This window comes from Buteo buteo, chromosome 11 (genome assembly GCF_964188355.1).
Source record: "Buteo buteo chromosome 11, bButBut1.hap1.1, whole genome shotgun sequence".
Taxonomy (NCBI): domain Eukaryota; kingdom Metazoa; phylum Chordata; class Aves; order Accipitriformes; family Accipitridae; genus Buteo; species Buteo buteo.
In genome coordinates, this window is record NC_134181.1 from 23,298,283 (window position 1) to 23,317,221 (window position 18,939).

The window sequence follows — 18,939 nt, forward strand, 5'->3', positions numbered from 1 at the left end:
ATACATAAAAATCAGTAAGAAAATTAGCCTCTTCATGCATTGTTATGACAACGTTAAAACTCTTCAAACATCAAGTCAGAACTGCACACAGATAGTCCAATATAGAGAGAAATTTAATCTCTTTAAAAAGCCCCTCTGCCTGATGGAAAATGCATCAAACCAGGGACAAGTGACAGGAGTATAGCAGAGGGACAAGTTATTCTGGGAACAGCAGCCCACAGAAAACACACAGACAGGAGAAAGTGGCACAGGGCAGAAAGGTATTGCAGGAAACACTGAGATACAATTCCCCATCAGAGTACAAATTCATCCCCAACTGCGCCTTGTTGGCTCTGAAATTACAAGAGACTTTGCTTAAAATACAACAGAACTCCCTTCAGAAAATAATTACCTGAGGTACTCATTTATACTGCCATTAGATTAAGTGATTAATTAAAGCAATTGCAACAGGAAAAGAATGAAAACTTTTTTCAGAAAAAAAAAAAGACAGGGATATTTTTAGCTTCAGTTACAAATCACTATTTTAGCTCAACCATTGAAAATGAAAATGTTAGCAGGATTCTTTTAAAATTTGATAAAATCTGTTCCCGACATTAAAAAGTCAACAGGTAAGGAGTTAACCGATGAACTCTAGTCCATACACTGACAGTAGAAAAACAACTAGATTTAAGCCTTACATTTCTCTGATGTTAACCTCAGGGTTCACATGGCAGGACAGCTGTATCTAGTTTGTATTAAAAACACAACCCAATGTTTTTGTAATTTTTTTTTTTTTCCTGGGAATAAGCATCTCAGAGCATCATCTCTGCTCGCAAACTAACTGCCCACGCATGCCTGAGCACCAACTTCTGTGCTCACAGGAAAAGCTGCTTTTTATGGCACGGGTGGTAGGAAGACCTGTAAAAACCTATGAATCCTGGTGGGGTGACCCCAGCTGATGGAGCTTCACCGACTCTGCTGCTGTCAGAAGGATCAGGAACACATGTTTCAAACCAAGGCACTGCAACTTAGCATTTTTAGGGATGTACTCACGTTGCCTTAGCAGGTTACTGTTGCTGAAAAGAGAATCAAAATGAGCTTCGGTGGTGTTCACTGAAACAGAAAGCCTATAAAACTGCTTTTGAACAAAACATACCCAGAAGGATTTCTAACCCCCTTTTTAAAAAAGAAAAAAACCCCAAAGACATTCCTTGCAATTTTGCTCCAGCTTCTGGCTTTCATCATTCAAATCTGACACGCACAAATTTATTGAAGGAGATTTAATAAACTTCTGAAGGAATAGTTTGGTGGTTTGTTTTTTTTTTTTTTTAAAAGGAAGTGTGTGTGTGTATCTGGGTGTGTGCAATTACAAGGGAGATTTCAATGCACTAGAATAATTCCAGACAAAAAACCTGCAGAGCCATGAGTACAACATACTAGAAACTTAATGAGATTAATTACTGCAACACTCACAAATTTGGTGTACACAGAGTCAAAATACTAGGATGCTACACTTAGTATTGCTAGCCAGCCTTTCAAAAGCCATTATGGTCTGTCCACAAACCTGTTTAATGTTATCGTATTTTGTAGTGGAAATATGGCTCATTTTTGCCTGCATGGCTAGGTGTCTTACTGGTATTCAAAAACTATTTTAGCTGAAGAACAAAGTCCTAGTACTGTTGAAATCACTGTCAGACATCAATAGGAACAGGATTTCATCTCATTTGTTCTTGTAAGACATTTCTTGTCCACAAACAAAAATTTGCAATGGCCTGGCCATAATTTTCCTTTGTCTAGGCCAGGTTCTCATCAGGTGACAGCCACTGATCAACACCTTCACTGCTGTTGAAGGCCATGTCCCCTGCTGCATGAACCTGCTGTGGGGACAAAGTGGAGGGTTCTGCTCACCATCCTGTGTTTCTACCTACTTGTAGGCTTTTGAAGACTTATTTGCATTGCCCGAGCACGTCATTAAGTGGCAGATTAACCTGTCTGAACAGCATAAGAACAGAGGGTCCCTGTAGCTCCACATGCAGTTTAATTCCAACCACCAACAGAGATGTGCTTGGGGTTTTGTGACAGGCTTACGGCTACAACTCCACCAGCAAGCTACTCATCTATTTTTTAACGGATGCTGAAAAATGCATTGCTGTGCTAATTACAGTTTAATAGCAAAAACACGCCCTTTAATCAGCATGCTATTTAGAGCAGTAAATGACATGGTGGTAAACATGTCTGTGCCCAAAATACCATCAAGCTTATATTACTAGAACTAACGCAGCTGTGCCACTGCCCAAAAGAAAGAAATTGCATACATAAGCCAGATTTTGGTTTATCGTAGTTATTTTTCCCAATGTTGAATAGCTGGGGCCTGAACAAAAGTGAATCGGAGAACTTTGCACATTAAGGATAAGACTTATAAAAGCTGGAGAGCAGATTTACACACTAACGTATCAATTGTCAGAGCCGCAAGACAGTCTTATGCTAGAACACCTACATATTAAAACATATTCTTCCATTACAAAGCTGTAGCACTTCAGAACATATTAAAGTAGTATTTAAAAAAAACCCAAAACAACAAAACATTGACGGGGAGGAACTCAGAGGTTATGTATTCACACCTGTCCTTCCAAGAGCCGGAGGAACATACTCTTCCTACACTGTCTTCTTGATTCGGCAAAGTTCTACATTTTGGGGAGATGGAAAAGGTGCCAACCCAAATAACACACGCACAGGTCTATTTATTGTCCTCTCAGTGTGCTGGGCTTCTCAGCATGCGCAACGGTTAGGCTGGTGTACAAATACTGTGTATTTATTAAAAACAATTACTCTGGTAGAGGTGAAATTGTCATCTTCTGTGTTCACTGAATACCAAACAGAATTCACAAACAGATGCTTTTAGGATCAGGCCTCTGAAGGTATAGTCTGGAGGATGAATGAGTTTTCATCATATAAAAGCACCTTGATTCCCATGACCTTTAGTGTTTTAATGTCCAAATGAAAGCAGCAGCACTCATCTGGAGAAGGAAAGTAATGCATAAACTGTTCTAGGAGGAGGATATTGATGATTTGTTTAATGAAGTCACGACTAACCCACTGCTTAAATCCAGACTTCGACCTTCTTTTTCCTAGAAACATGGAAGAAAAAGAAATCAGTGACTCAATGCTGTTTTGGAATAAGCAGTTAAAAAAAATGAAACGGGCAATACATATTCTGTTCGTTGCATCAAATCAATATAAAATTACATGTTACCTGAGCATCTATGATTGAATGTGAACCCAAACTTCAAGAAGAGATTGTGCAGGAATTCCTGGAATAAGGTCGCTGTCACTCTGCAAGCCGTACGTCCAGCTCAGAGCAGAGTCTTGCTTACATCTGGTCAAGAATGCCACGCCAGCAGGCTCACCCAGTGCTCAATGAACTAGTGAAATCTAGCTTCTGTGGTTTGCCTCTCAGGAGACCCCAAAGGCGCAAACCCCAACTGAAACTATTCCTGCTGCTGAGGCACGGACTGTCTCTTTCTCCTCAACCTGCCCCCATTTTCACAAAACTTAAAGGCACGGGGGGAGGCAGCAGAGGGCGTAACTCTGACAACAACTATGACTCTTTTGCTCCTTTGTCAAATGTGACTGGACAAGACACTGGAGAGCATTTACGTGTATTTCATTTCCCTAGGAAAAAGCTCATCCACAAACCTTAACACTTTTGTTTGTTTGTTTCTCCAGCCTGGACAGAGAGGAGGAGAAATACAAATGGAATAAGCTTAAAAAGCTCACATTAGATTGGCTGGGAAAAAAAAGAAAAACAGAGAAATGTATCATAGAATCACAGAATGGTCAAGGTAGAAAGGGACCTCTGGAGGTCATCTGGCCCAAACCCTCTGCTCAAGCAGGGCCACTCAGGACCACATCCAGATGGCTTTTGAATAACTCCATGGATGGAGACTCCACAACCTCTCTGGGCAACCTGTGCCAGTACTTCGTCACCCACACAGTGGAAAAGTGTTGCCTTATGTTCAGTTGGAAATCAATGTTCAAAGGTGCACAAAGCATGTGTTTCTGAAGAACTGCTCCACATGCCAGCTTCATTCATGTTTTCTAGAAATTATTAAATGTGTATTTTGAGTTTAAATAGCCACTCAGTGAAGTTATTTCCTTTTGAACCTGGTACAGCCTTTGAATAAATGCTGCTACCTACTGTAGTAACATTACCTTTGGTACTCCTAGGTAAAGCTATACAAAGCCAACAGCCATTATGCCAATGAAAATAAACAATGTGACATACTTACAGCTCTGTAATCCAAGAACATTTCTTTGAAAGCCAGAAAGTCAGTAAATGTGAGAAGCATATCAAATATATCGCCTGCTATTTCATCTTTGTGCTGTCTATAGAGAGAAGTTGGGGAATTAGAAAATTATGTGGGAAATAAATTTCATTACTTTAAAATGGTATGAAGTCAAAAAGGATACTGGGACAAGCAGAACAATATCAAAATTTAAACAAGAATGTTATTACAGGTCTATCATAAAGCAAAACTTTAGCCAAATATTACCTTGTGTATTTCCAATCCAAGTACGTTAATATATTATTTTTATCTAAATCCAAGACATAAGAGTATCACATCAGTCCTTGAAAAGCAGACAAAGAAACTGACCTGTAAGTCAACAGAAGTAACACTCAACTAGCATTTATCTGTTTATTTATCTTGAGCACTGAAACATCTAGACAGTCCCTTGGAAAGTGAGAAAGGTTAGGGAGAGGCACAGAATGCTCATACACATCCCTTAAGAACAAGGGACTGTACTGATGATACTTGGTAGAGGACTTTTTATGACAACATTTTGGAAGAAAGATTCTGTGCTCCCACATCAGCATGTTTCAACAAGACTTTCTTAACAGTCAAGTGTTGTTTGGTTTTTGTTTTTTTAATTATTTAATTCGTATCAAAAGGAGCTTTACCTTAAACAGTCTTTTAAGTGTATCATGTACATTCATAGTAACCTCCCAATGTCTTATTTAAAAAAAAATTAGAAATTAAATAGATTCAAATATTTTAAGATATTCAGTTCCAAATTAAACTTGATTTTCTTATTCAAGAGGAAAACCTGTGATCATTCAAAAGTGATCTCTTAATGAAGTTGGTTAAGCTAAAGCGACCAAATGCAAAAGCTTAAAAAACCCCAAACTCTTCTCTGAATGCTTTGTACAAGAATTGCAATAAAGGCATTTCATCACATGACTCTTGAAAAACTACCAGGCTATGTAAGTGTCCAACACAGAGCCTGAAAGAGATAAATGAGACCTAACCTTTTAAGGGTCTGGCTTCAAAGTGACAGTGATTATGAAAACCTTCCAGTGTTCTCATTCTGATTTGTCTTCCTACCCCTTAAAATGCAATATATTTCAGCATGACAGTTCAGAAATTAAGAGTAGCAGGACATGCTGAAGGCAAGAAAAGTGGTCAGTCATTGCCTGCATGAAAACTTTTTTTTCTTTTTTAAATTAAAGAGGAACCTCTTTCTAAAGGGAGAACAGTCAAACCTAAGCTTTAATCTAGATGAAAAGAATTGAGAGGCACATAAGCTGCCCCTCAACCAAAAGCAAAGCAGAGACTTACTGCAATGACATTGTGAATGCAGTCATATTAAAACCCGGAATCCGATCAAGCAACTTTTCTTCAATGTATTTCTCTACTAAAGAGATCTGAAAAAAACCAAACAAACCACCCCTATAACATCATAACAAATTTCAGAAGCAGACCTCAAAACAGCACATCTTCCTTACATTGACACCTTACTGACACTTTGTATTATCCTCACTGGGCAAACAATTGCAGATTCCTTAGCTGGGCATTGCTAGTTCAATTATTCACACCACCGCTGAGGCACAGGGCTGAACATTTTTGCTGGAAATATTGGTGAGAACAAATACCGACTATCTGTATCTAGTAACAAATTACTTTTAACTCCCTTAATGGTATTGACTAGTAGGCTGGTATAGCTTCACAATTATGCTTTGCATGAAGAATGTAATTGAAGTGTCCAATACACAAAATAATACAACTGGAAAAGAACAAACTCTGTTATGCACACGTTAAACACATTATTTACTACAGCAATAGGCTAAATTTCTATTCAAGAGACTTACACAACTTCCTAAACATTTATAGAAATTTTCAGATGAAACAAAGAGAAAGGAACCTAGAGCTCCAGAAAACATCTTTCTTGCTCACAGATCATGACTGTGCTTCAGAAAGAGGCAGCATGTTGGCTCTGCTCCATGTAAACCCAGTATTTTATAAAGGGGGGAATACAGGACCTGATGTTGGCCTTAATAAAAATAAAAAAGCAATACATATGAAAAATAACGGAAAGTATCTTACATATTCATTAAAAATAGAAGTGTAGATGAGCTTGTTTTCTTCTGAGTCATCAAACTCCTGGTAGTGCTTCTCCATAAAAGTCCTCTGTATTAACTGGAAATCATCATCTGGGCCACAACAAAAACGCATCATATGGTTACGAGTTTAGTCATTCTTTTTGTAACACAAAACCCACATTCACCAGTCCTCTGCTTCCCTGTGATAACCACAGAGGCCTGTACACGTGCAGAGTCAGTCACCAGTACCGCAGCTGCTGCTGAGCCACCATTTCTGACCCATCTGTGAGAAGACAGAGGCTGCTGGCAGAGGGCAGCACTACTTCAATTAAGGGAGCCAAATCAACAGGACAGCAGCACATCAGTCTGCATTTTGACAGCACTGTGTATCCAGAATGGAATGGGATGAACACATCCACCTAGCAAGGTCTACAATTACCTCTTATAAGTTTCATTTACACTTAGTATTAGCAAAAAAGTCCTCCTGCTTTACATTTTATGAATAAGGTTATTTATTCTGAACCCCTTTCTGTTCAGGCTCTCAGCAAAACATCTGTATTTTTTAATGAAGTGAATACCTCTTCCCTACAAGAGTTCAAAATAATGTTTTTTTCCTTGAATTAAAAAATATTAGCGAAATTCCCAGATTCACTTGCAATTGCTGAAGAATTTTTTTTCCAGTTGTGGAAGGAAACAAGAATAAAAATGAACATGGTAGGTCACTGCCACATTAAACAGGACAGGTATAAATATAAAGGTTACTTACACACAGTGTTAAAATACACCAGTCTCAGCTTTCTAAACCCTAACACATTCAAAATTAATTTTGTTAGCATTTCTCTAGAATCAACTACATCCCCAGGCAACTGAGGCTGCAGAATCTACATCTCTCTGGGAAGGATGTAGTCAAAAAGATTATACGCTGTTCTTATGAAGCAGCTGATGGCCAATTAGGATGAATTCTGTCTTGGCATCTTGTAAACTACTTCCTTGCACATGCTGCCTTCTCAGTTAAAATTATCGTCCTGAGAATTTAGCACCTTTTATTGCCTAAGCTCACACAATGACATTGGTGCCATTCAAAATTCCTGCTATGAATAGGTCCTGCCACGTTACAACTGTATGCATACATGCAGGTTACATACAACAAAATCAGCTCAGAAGGAAAGTCTCAAAAGTGGCAAGACATGGTGACAGGCAGGGGCTATTTTAGCTCTGTATATCTGCTAACAGAAGAGCGACTTGCAATATGTTTAGCACCCGTCTTGCTGTCTATAACTACATGCAGAGCTCACCCATTATGATATCCTCCAGGTACCCAACAACTGCATCAAACTCTGCATCAGAAGGGGAGGAGCTGAAAGCAAAGAAAGACGGTACTGCAAAAATATACATTTCAACAACAGCAGAAATAAAAGTTAAAATTAAAAAGCATTATCAAAAGCCTAAGCACAAATAAGCCCAGTAATTACAAGATAACTGAACAATTTCCTAGTTCCAAGCTACAAAACAATCCATGACACTGATAAGACTGCTCCATGGGGATTCTCATGAGGCCTCTACTCTATTTTCCCCAAATAGGTTCCTATAAATGTTGTTTTACTGGCATTACTGTTAAGGTAATTCCAGTCTTGGTGCAGAAGGATGTAAAGGGTGTAATTAGAACAGCAAATTAAGTATTTTCCAACCCACAAATCCTAGCTGCTACCACAGTCTTTCCTTCTGCTCTCTTCCCTGCATAACTCTATATGGTGATCACAGAACTCTAGACACTCTAGAGAATATTTTTAAATACTTGGTCTTGTGGAACCACTTAAACTCAATGTATACACAAGTATTATATAACTGAAGAAACTTAAATATTCTTCTTATGCAAGAAACATCCTTACATGCTACAAATAAATGGCATAATCTCCTAAGGTCATTCTACCATGAGCAAATATTAAACACCATTATGGATCTGAAGTCATCCAGAGAAGAAACCTTTGGTACCAGCATTTCAGGGCTCTGGATCCCTCTGCTAAATTTATTATTGTGCAGCGTATTCAGACACAATAAATAATCCACAGGATGTTCTTGGCCTTGGCATTCACAGCTCGTCTTTAGTAGGGGATGAACTCTTCCTATATTTGCCAGCAGATGAAAGGCAGGCTTTTCTCACACATGAGGGAAACAAGCCTCATAGGACACTTGTCTTTAAGAAAAAAATTAGCTTTGATCAGCGAAAGCACCATTTAAATTAAATTAAAATTAAATGTCTCTCTATTCCTCTTTCAAATTTCTCTTTACTAAACAGAGCAGAACACTCTTTCAGACTAAGTTTTAAAAAACCTCGTTATTTTGGCATTGAATAATACTCCACTGAAATTAATCCAACAACAGTTTAACTATAATGAGCCATTGGACTCATTCTGACCAGGAAAAATGAAAAGATATTTGATTTAAAAAGGCATCCAATCATCAAGTGGTGTTCTAGCAACTTTTCTGATCTGTTAAGCCTTGGGAGATGAGTAAAGCCAAGGCAAGGGACTGGAAAAGTGTGCTCTTCCACCAGAGGGCACGACACCACCAGGAGAGGAGCTGGCACAGCACAGTCGAAGCATTACATACCCTGAGCATCACACTTAGGACTTCAGGCAACAGGGCTCATCGCTTCCCAAGGATAATTTCCACTCTCTTTTCCCCTCCAAATAAGTGCTACTACTAGTTTTATAGCTTATTTTAACAGCAACAGAAACAAATTTAAAGTATTAATTTAAACACTGTTTTAAGCCTGTAAGGCAAATAATAGAATTTTAACTGTTTCAAAATAACGATTCCATCTCTCTATACAAACACATGTGCATCCACATACCTGAAGAAACACGTGCTCACCAATCTTGTGGTTTAAGCCTCTGTTGCTTCATCATGCCTAGTCGAGGCCAGCATACCTGTGCTGCTGAAGCAGCCCAGGGACCATGCGGCCTTTCAGTCCACAGAGTATCACAAATGAAGCAAATCTATGAACTAGAGCGACAGAGGCACAGGTGCATGTCCCCTTCTGCCACAAGCTTCAGGAGAAGAGTATGCCAGACAAATGTGGAGCGAAGTAGTGTCTTAGCATCTACTAGTGTAAAATTTGGTTGAGGCCACCTGTAAAAGGTCTCACATGTCTAGAAGTAGCACATTCAAACACAGAGGAATTGTCTCCTCTTAGAATCCATGATATAAGATAACATGCTACCGAAAAGGAAAGAGAAATTTTTAATTTACAGTGAACACAAAATAAAATAAATTCAGCCTTACAGTGCTTATTTTGATCACTCAGCCAGGGCTATCTAGTGCTACACTCATTGCAGTTAAATTTAATTTCAGTTCACCTAAACTGTGAACTGATGTTATTTCTCCTGGAGCTTTGCATGCTGCGCCCTTGTTCTCCTAAGAGGCAGAATTTGCTAATCAGTGTGGTATAAATTGTGTAATTATATTTCTATTATGATATTTTAACCAGTAATTAGCTTACTGAAAATCTGACACAGAATGTAGCATACTCACGTGGCTACACCAAAGTTTTCTTCATCAGAAGTCTCCATTGTTACTGCATAACCAGACTGGAGGAGAGAGACAATCTGCTATATTGCTGCTGTTAGTAGTTACTTCTTGTTGGAAAAACTGCTAAGGAATAACATGTGACTTAGCATTAATACAAATTCAATTGTTAAATTACCATACGCTTCTCAAACAATGAATCAGGAGAGAGTCTTTAATTTTTAGACAGAATTTCAAAATCATGTTCTTCCAAGGTTACTGCTACTTCTTTTCTGTAATAACCCAAATTCTCTAGGAACTTTCTCTGCCTGCTCAGAGAAGAGCTCAAAACTGCATATACCTGCAGCTAGTCTCTGTAAAGGGGGTTCAAGCAACCTTTACATCTTTTCTCCTGAAGCATCTATGACTGACTATTATAAAGACACAAGCAAATGAAGGCAGATGAGATGAAGATGCCACCCTGGCCCAGTGCATCCCAGAGAGCAGGCAGGCCAGGCTTTGGCTTGTGATCCCATGTGTCAGGCCCTCAGCCTGTGGCTGTGAGCAGCTGCTGACCCATCACACAGGACAAGGCACACAGCACCCCAGGGCCGCTGAAGATGGGCCAGCTGCCTTCTGGGTGCGCGCTGGGGACACCCTAACTCCCGCCACCATTGCTGGGTGATACCCGACGCCAGCCTTCAGAGCAGCCCGCCGAGGGTGCAGGAGGAGGGATGAGCGCGACCCTCGCCTCCCCCTTCTCAGTCCTGGCTCCTGGGGAGAGCGAAGCTCCCCGTCCCTGTCCCTCCCCAGGGGGACCCAGGCACACGGCCCACCTCACCTCCTCCTCCTCAGAGGGTCCCAAGCTACTGGGCCGTCACCTTCCTTCTCTAAAAGGCGCCCAGGCGACCCGCCCTTGTCAGCCCCCCGCCCCCTTCCCGAGGGCCACAGGCGTCGGGCCCGTATCACGGCCCCCGCCCCGCAGAGGGGCCCGCGGTCCCGGCCCTGCCCCGCACCTACCGCTGGTCACGGCAGCCAGCACCGCAACCCCATCGCACGCCGCCCTTCCCCTCCGGCCCGGCCGTCTCCTGGGAAACGCTTCCTTCCGCCCCGCCCGCAGCCAATGGGAGAGCTGAGGCAGCCGTGGAGGGCCCGCCCACAGCCCGAAGGCCCAATGAGAGCGGGACGGGCGGGAGGGCGGTGCCTGCCGCCATGGTGGGCCGTCGAGCCTGGCTGGGCGGGCGGCACCGGCGTCCTGGGCCGAGTTTAGCGTCCAGACATCAAAAGGCTGTCCTAGGAAGAAAATAAAAGGAAAACATAGATAACGTCCTTTGTTATGATGCACGCAGGCTCCCCTCGCTGTTATTAAAGTGGGTTTTCCCCTCACAAAGCAGGGCCCTGAGGGCTAGAGGAGGGCACTCTCAGCCTGGCCTCGGGGCCCACAGCCCACCCAACCCGGGCATAATTTGGGTCATGCTGGCAGAAGGCTGAGCTCGAATGTTTCGCACAAGTGTAGACACCTGCCTGGCACTGGACTTGCCTTTCTGCCTCATGGCTAACTTGTTCAAGTGACAGCTCCTGCTTCCACAGGCTGCCTGCATCCCTCTCCAGCACCGAACTGTTTGTAACCACAGCTCTCACCAGAAGTGAAAGAATTAAAGAACAACAAATAGCCTTCAAGATGTTTTTATTGTTGAATGGACAACTTTGCTACAATTCATTTTGCCTTCTGAGGGCCTGCGGAGCCACCACCTCCCCTCCCCGGCCCTAGAGCCTTTGGGGCATGCAGGGACCAAGGGGGGCACTGCACCAGTCATAGAAGATCAAGCTTTACAAAGACGCCCCCATCGTGGATTTCAGCAGAAAGTCAGTTGAATTGTACAGTCTCTTCCTCTGTGAAATGAACAGGACAGTTCTCTGCAACACAGCTCCCTCCTCCGGCACCGTCGGCTTTCTCTGCCCAGCACCAGCTGCATGGAAGACAGTCTGGGGCAAAATTTTCCAAAGCGTTCATATCTTTTCAACAAAGAATGCAGGCACTTAGTCCCGCGTCCACAAAGGCAGCAAGGCCCTTAGGTCACCTCCATTTCAAGGGGACACCAGATACCTAGAAGCCATTGTGGACCTGGGCCTTAAGAGCTTAATCTCATACAGCAGTTGGTACGAATCAGGAGTCCTAGGCACTTCTGAAAATTTTACCTCAGTTAATCCTGGCCAGGGAAACCAAAGCCCTGAAGTTACTAGAATCTATTAAGGCAGAGTTCAAAATGGTTCTGTCCCACCTCTTCCCTAAAGTTATCGTTTGCATCTTTGTACCTTAGGGATAAAACCCCTATCATTGCATTTGGAAGCATTTAAAACTTCATTTCAAGTGATTCTGAAATACTAAGATCCTTGTGGCAGTGATGGTGTTCACGTTTGCTCACTCAGCACTGAGCAGGAAGGGACTCAGCCCTGACTGGCAACATGGATTACAGCAAAACATCATAAAGGACAGTTAGTGAGGAAATGAGGTCCCCGTGGCACAGATTTGCCAGTCTGACTTTAATCAAAACAGGCATCCAAGGCGGAAGAGAATTCACATTTTAGCAAAAAGACTAACCAGCACTCTGTTTTTGGATTCAGACTATATTTGGAAAAAAGTCAACAAGAAAACAATGGACAGAACTTTTCTAATTCACACATTGTACTCCAGAGGTTCAATGGAGACACTTTTTTTTTTTAATCTCTGGATGAAATTCAGCACCCTTGAGTTAGCAAAGGCAGAAGGTGAAAGGAGTTGCTAGAGAGCTTGATTCTGGGACCCATGTGCAGAGCCTTCAGCTCCTATTTAGGACAGCAGGAAGGAAGAATGCTCAGCAGGAAGAAGCAGCCTCAGCTCTGCTTTGTCAATACTTGATAGTACAATAAAGATAATAAACGATTTTAAAAATAAGAATCATCGCAGCATGAGAATTCACTACAACAGCCTCTGCTGCTGAATCACTGCCAAGAAGTGGGATGGTTTTGGTGTAAGTTGTGTGTGAATTAGTAAAGTTCTACTATATAGCCAGATAATTTAAAAAAGCAACCTGTATAAGTCTTGGAAGAGACCGAGTCATATCCTCAGTTGGTGCAAAATAAGCATAACTCCACCAATTTTTGTGCTACTTCACTGACACCAGCTGTGAACCCTGATTCCTTGTAGAAACCTAGTAAAACAATCAAAAGCTGCCTGCTGAAATGCATCCTTAACATACAAACATCACAAATGTGTAATTAAACTGGAGCAGAGATTCCCACTGTATGATCCCTACCAAAAATACAAAGTGTGGCCCCAAACCTGCTCAGAGCAGGACTGACACGTGGCAAGCAAGGTGCATTTTTAAAGAGTTACAGAATAAGACTGAACTTGCTATCCAAATAACATTTTTTTTTTAAATAAACTGGCCCAAAATTCTCCTCCAATCTAAGATAGCTCAATATTTCCAAAGTGAATATAACTTTCAAAAACAACACTGATTAAAAAAGATGTTTGATGATACCTTAAAAAATACCCAGAATATCAAATTAATTCCAGTCCAGTGTTATAATTAGTTAAGAATACCTCCTGAAAATTATATCCTCACAAAAAAATGTGGGTACTGAAGTTAAAAGCATCAGAAACATTATGTACTTGAAAATACCACCGATCTTTTAACGTTTAAAAACAAATCAGAACATTCTTTGGAATCACCAAGTTATTAAAACATGTGAGTTTCTCTACAGTCTCCACACTGTCTTTTCAAATCAGTCTGTGTACAGATTAAGTCTGTGAGCAGTTTAATATCCACTGTCGGAAAATACAGAGTCTCTGACCAGCAGGAGGCTACATTGAACAGGAAAACATTGGCATTCTCTTTTTAGTACTGACTTCTGCCAAAAATAGACTTTTGAGCACAAGACAGAACAGCCCTGTTTTAGGAGATATTTCTTTTAACTTATTTTCTAAAATGCATTGTACGTGTACTTCCAGTGCAAATTTTTTCAACACTTGCAACAGGTGAGAAGGAAAGGGGGAGGAAGAGAGACACTCTCCTATGGTCTTGCTTGGAGGAACCAATAGCCATAGCACACTGACTACCAGCTTTCCTTACTGTTGAAACCAGTCCCCGTTGCTGGCAACTTGAAATAGCTTATTAAAGATTTCATTTTTTAAGATAAACAGATTACAGTTTAGCATGAAATCTGGCCATGGCTATGGTTCTATGTGCGTAAAGATTGGTTAGAGATGCTTTCCCCTTTCAGTATTGGTTGGAGTTCATTAAAAACAAGTCTGTAGTATTTCTCCACGTGTGTCATGAAATGTGAGAGATCTGTCTGACTCGGGTTTGTATTTCCTGTCGACACAAAGGGCAGGTCTCCAGTTGCAAGGCACACTCCATGCACAGGTCACTGAAGGAGAAGAAAAATCAGTTGAAGTCTGCATTTACAGTACAAAAAACTAAACAAACAAAAAAAATTCAAGCACTGAGCAGTTTAGTTAGCCTGCTAGAAACACAGTCAAGGTAAGTCTTTCAGTGCCAAGATTAGGAATTGCAAGTCAGGTGTTGTGGATCCACAGGCTTTGAGAGGAACTCCTGCTGCTCAGCATCTTACAGACCTCAAACTACTAGTGCAGCTGGTCAGGATTACATCTGCATGCTTTTGTTAGTGTTAACACTTCTCTGGTCTGGAGAACAGCAGCCCCAGTGCCCTGTGTGAAGCAGTCTCCACTTCTTGTGGAGACACACTGGGCATGTCTCTTCTCTTTCTATCTTTGCAGCATCTAGACAGAAGACCCATAGGAAGACTGCTTCCATTAGTGCTCTAAAAACACTAAGGAACTGGACTTCACTGGATTAAATTCCTAGTACACTGCTTAAATGCAGGAAAGTGCTATTATGGTATTACTCATACTGCTGTCCCATTTTTAGCTTTTAGATGAACTTGTGACTTGAGACAATCCCATTTGCTGAACGCTTAATGAGTGTTTGAGTATATAATGAATTTTCTGCTCTCCTCATGAGATCTGGATTTCACAGCACCAGTACTAAACAAGTACTCATCAGTAAAACCTTTGGTATCAGGGAATTAAGACTTGGTAGCCACAGTACTTCCCCAACCCCAAACACACACACCATTAGGGATTAAATCTGCTCAGGGTGAGGGGAAAGGTGGGAATATTATGCTTAACCTCTATCTGTCACATCCTTAAAAGGAGGGGTTATTTCCTTTATGCTGGGGAGTCAATCAAGCAAAGACTGCATCCGGTCTCACCTCAGCTGAACATCAAACACATACATTTTCCTGTTTCTTTGGTTTTGGGTTGTTTGTAAGGTTTTACCTGTGTCCACACGGCCTGAGTTCTGTGTCTGCTACCTCATCACAACAAAGCGTGCAGCAGTTCTCTCTGATACTCACTTGCTTCAGCAAAGCCAGGCGCCTGTGTCTGAAGAGAGAGAGACAAACACCCCCCCCCCACATTAGTTTGACTCAAAATGATAGATTCATAACTATTCTGAGTATTGCATCAAGACCAATGCAACACTTGCCTGTGCTACTCAACACTACTGCTGATAAACATCGATCATAACTTCCCACAAAAAAGGCTTAACACACCCAGAGATGTTCAGCACAGTCTTCGACTCCCTATTCTGGTCTGTCAGAAAGGGACAAAGAGAGCATTAGATTACAATTCTTCTAACCCCTACAGCTGAACATTTAAAAAAAAATCTTCTTTAGTATCTGTGTACTTTTAAGAGTTAAGGAAAAAAGCCAAATAAACCACACAAACCCACATATCAACAAAATTCAGAAACACTATAATGCTGTAACACAGTTTAAAAGAATAGAAATCGAAAACAAAATCAACAGCCCACTACAGCAATTGCCACAAGGGAGTGTAAATGGATAAAAATCCCCCATTTGATGAAATAAGACATTTCAAGTTTAGAACACATACGCTACATGTCAAAACTCTTCAATGGCAAGGCGACATGTTTAGCCCAGACTATGCCCCATGCTAGATGCATTAAATTCAGCATAACTCTGCATGAGTTTATGTTAACTCCTGCCATGGATAATTAGGGTCCACTTAGGCCCTTGCCTTTTTTTCCTTATCACTTTTAAGATCAAAGCTATCTTTTAATTTAGGATTGGCTTATCGTTTCCAAACAGTTCAGGCTGTAGGGCAGGGATGATCTTTGTTAACACAAAGAGCAACAGTGTCCAACCCTGAATAGAGCCTTTCAGTGCTATCACATACTAAATAGGCTCTAACACAGGAGGCCAAGTTTCTCATCAGGCATCAACAGGAAATCAGTTCCCCCCAGTTTCTCCCTACACCTTTTGGCACAATCAAATAATAGCTCTCACAGATAATGCTTAAACATTGCAAGAGTAGTGCCAGAATGACATCAGTAACAATCACATCTGATCATCAGCTAAAAACTGCAAAACCCCTCATCTAGCACATGACACTAATAAGACAGAACACAATTTGAAAACAGGGCTGACCAAGACTGATAACTAACAGATCATCTTAAGGGATTAAATCAGACTCTCACTTAAAACACCTGTAGCCACAAGCAGGTGTAAATTACTCTGCAAGTACAAAATGGTCCTGCAAGTTGCATTTGATTTTCTTTGCATAAATGCAATATCACAAGCCTCATACTTTGTCAGCCTGTGACTCTGATCCAAGAGTACGGTATTTTTTTGTTTTCTTTTTAAACACTAAGATACTTGGGTACCTCAAGTACACTTGATGGAACACCTAGATAATTCAAAACCAGTCTCTGAATTTTATTATAGCCGGGGGTACACACCTCCAAGAAGAACCCCTGTCCCCACTTAATTAGATGCAACAAAAGATTATTTCAACCACCATGGCCATCTTTAGACAAAGTTGGAAATCTGGGGTACCCTATATCCAGACTACACTGTATACTGTTACTATTTGTGTTCCAGGAAGATATTTCATTACTAATGACCCAAGCCAGAAGAGCTATTAGTTTTCATTCCTGTCAGAAATATGGTAAATTAAGGAAAAATGTACCCAAACCTGTTTCTATCTGGCTTGATTTATATTTAGGTGGAAAAGCACTTCTAAATTTGAATAACCTTTGTTGGTACTACCATTCACAAATGGAGAAATTTTCATCTGGATCAGAAAAGAAGGACAACTTCAAGTCTTACAATCATTCAGTACCTCCATGCTGCCACTGTCACAAATTAGGTCAATTTTAAATAAGACATCTTTTTTTAATTAAGACTATACCTCCTCAACCAACCTAATCATTCTTAGACAGCAGGAAGCACTTTTTAGTAAAATAGTTTACTGTGCAGTACTAGTTAATTTTAATGTAGCTTAATATACCAAAAAAATATTTTGGTTTAATGAATTTCGATTGTATATCTCCTGCCCTACTCATTAAGTTGCACTGGAGCCTATGGTCTAGTCCTTTTCTGAAAGAGACCTACGGAGGCGTGACCCCATAAAAGATTAACTTTGCCAAGTATGATGTAAGACTGCAACTTGGAAGTGAAGCATTTTATTTCTCCATATGCAAACACTCTCAAACTAGACAAGAGGATTACCTGGGCAAAATGATTTTCTCTTCCGCTGTCAGAAAGGCATAATCATTAAAGGTACTAAACTTCATTGATGGTGGGTACTTGAAAGGCTTTGCCCCAAAGTTGAACTCACATTGTTGATAGGACATGAAACTAGCTGCAGCAAAAAAGCCAGATCTGCAATACGATGAACAGACATTTTAGAATGACTTGAACAATAATAGAGCTTTCCAGACATGTTACTGGTATTACCAGACAAAAATACACCCTAAAACACAGAGACAAGTTCCTTCTATTTAAGTGTTCTACAGCAAATTGGGAGAAAAACCTAACATCATTTCAGCTGCACATACTTTCCTTGTTTAGTTCTTAACTTCCGAATTTACAATAAGGATTTATCTGAATTTACTGCTGAGTCAGTCAATAAAGGCTGCCTACTCTACAACAAGGATTAGTAACAGTAAGAGCAGATACATGTATCTAAACAGCCTACAACCTGATCCTCTTCACACTGATCAGCTCAGCTCCTTCAGCACTAGAAAAAGGATTTTTCATCCAAACTGCTGTTTAGCACAGTTGTGAGGAACAGTACCAACTGCAAGGGACACCTCCATGACCACTGCTCCTGCTGCTTTATTTGAGCAGGCACAAATCTGGGGAACTTGCAACTCTTGTACACTTGTCATGTGGAACCAGTGCAGGATGAATCCAGGTCTGAGCTCTCTTAGCCCAATGCCCATCTGTTCCTCCTTGCCCTTGCAGGATTAACTCAGGACAGCTGTATTTTCTTCACAGCCACACAGACACCTTGTAAAAACATAACTATCACCTCTTTCAGTTTTATTTACTGAAAGGGCCCATGCTGACTAATACCCTAAGTTCTAACCAAGTAACAGAATCTGTTGAGTATCAGTGACATACTCCACATGAAGAACAGAGTACTGCAAGCTGAACGGACAAGATGTTCTGCAACACTTTAAATTGAATTACTATTTTGCTTGCATCTTGAACTTCATTTTGAGGAGAAAATATGAATGAAATTATTATCACAGTAGTATTCATTTACAAAGTACTGTAATGTTAATTTAACTGCATGGCTTCTCTCTGAAGTATCATACCAGATTATCTTTTCAGAATTAAAAGGCTGAACTTCTCCACAAGATTCAGAGGAATTAGCCATGTGTTAATTTGAACAGAGTTGGCAAAATAAGCCTAACACCTTTCTGTAATGCTACCCAAAAGATGTCCTTCCATGCTACTCAAGATGCCCTTCCATGAATATTCAATATGCTACTACAAGAGCTGGCCCCAGTGAATGGCAAGAAGTTAATACTTCAGCATTTACAGGACTGAGGCTTTATTTTTTAAAAGATCGAAAAATCCTTATGTACTACTAGACATTTGTTCATCTTTGCTACAGCCTCATTCTATTTCAATGCTGTGCTAGTCTGACAGTAGAAAACACTGAGTTGAACCTACCTTTGGAAGGTCCAAAGTAT

General features: G+C 40.8%; 2 protein-coding genes across 3 annotated transcripts in view; both read right to left on the reverse strand.

Annotated features, from left to right (window-relative positions):
- Positions 1 to 95: 95 nt before the first annotated feature.
- On the reverse strand, positions 96 to 10,975 carry ARL2BP (ARF like GTPase 2 binding protein). Its single transcript, XM_075040519.1, has 7 exons — positions 10,886 to 10,975; positions 9,893 to 10,012; positions 7,654 to 7,715; positions 6,363 to 6,469; positions 5,598 to 5,683; positions 4,269 to 4,365; positions 96 to 3,107 (listed from the first exon to the last, which is right to left on the reverse strand). The coding sequence occupies exons 2-7, from the start codon at positions 9,928 to 9,930 to the stop codon at positions 3,027 to 3,029; spliced, it is 471 nt and encodes a 156-aa protein (XP_074896620.1). The 5' UTR covers positions 9,931 to 10,012; positions 10,886 to 10,975; the 3' UTR covers positions 96 to 3,026.
- Positions 10,976 to 11,541: 566 nt separating this feature from the next.
- Positions 11,542 to 18,939, reverse strand: part of RSPRY1 (ring finger and SPRY domain containing 1) — a 40,409-nt gene continuing 33,011 nt past the window's right edge. For both annotated transcript variants that reach the window (XM_075040522.1, XM_075040521.1), the window contains 3 exons: positions 17,465 to 17,617; positions 15,210 to 15,314; positions 11,542 to 14,278 (listed from right to left, as the gene is read on the reverse strand). In XM_075040522.1, the coding sequence (XP_074896623.1) occupies positions 14,182 to 14,278; positions 15,210 to 15,314; positions 17,465 to 17,617 (355 nt within the window). In that variant the 3' untranslated portion in view covers positions 11,542 to 14,181. The remainder of the gene's footprint in view (positions 14,279 to 15,209; positions 15,315 to 17,464; positions 17,618 to 18,939) is intronic.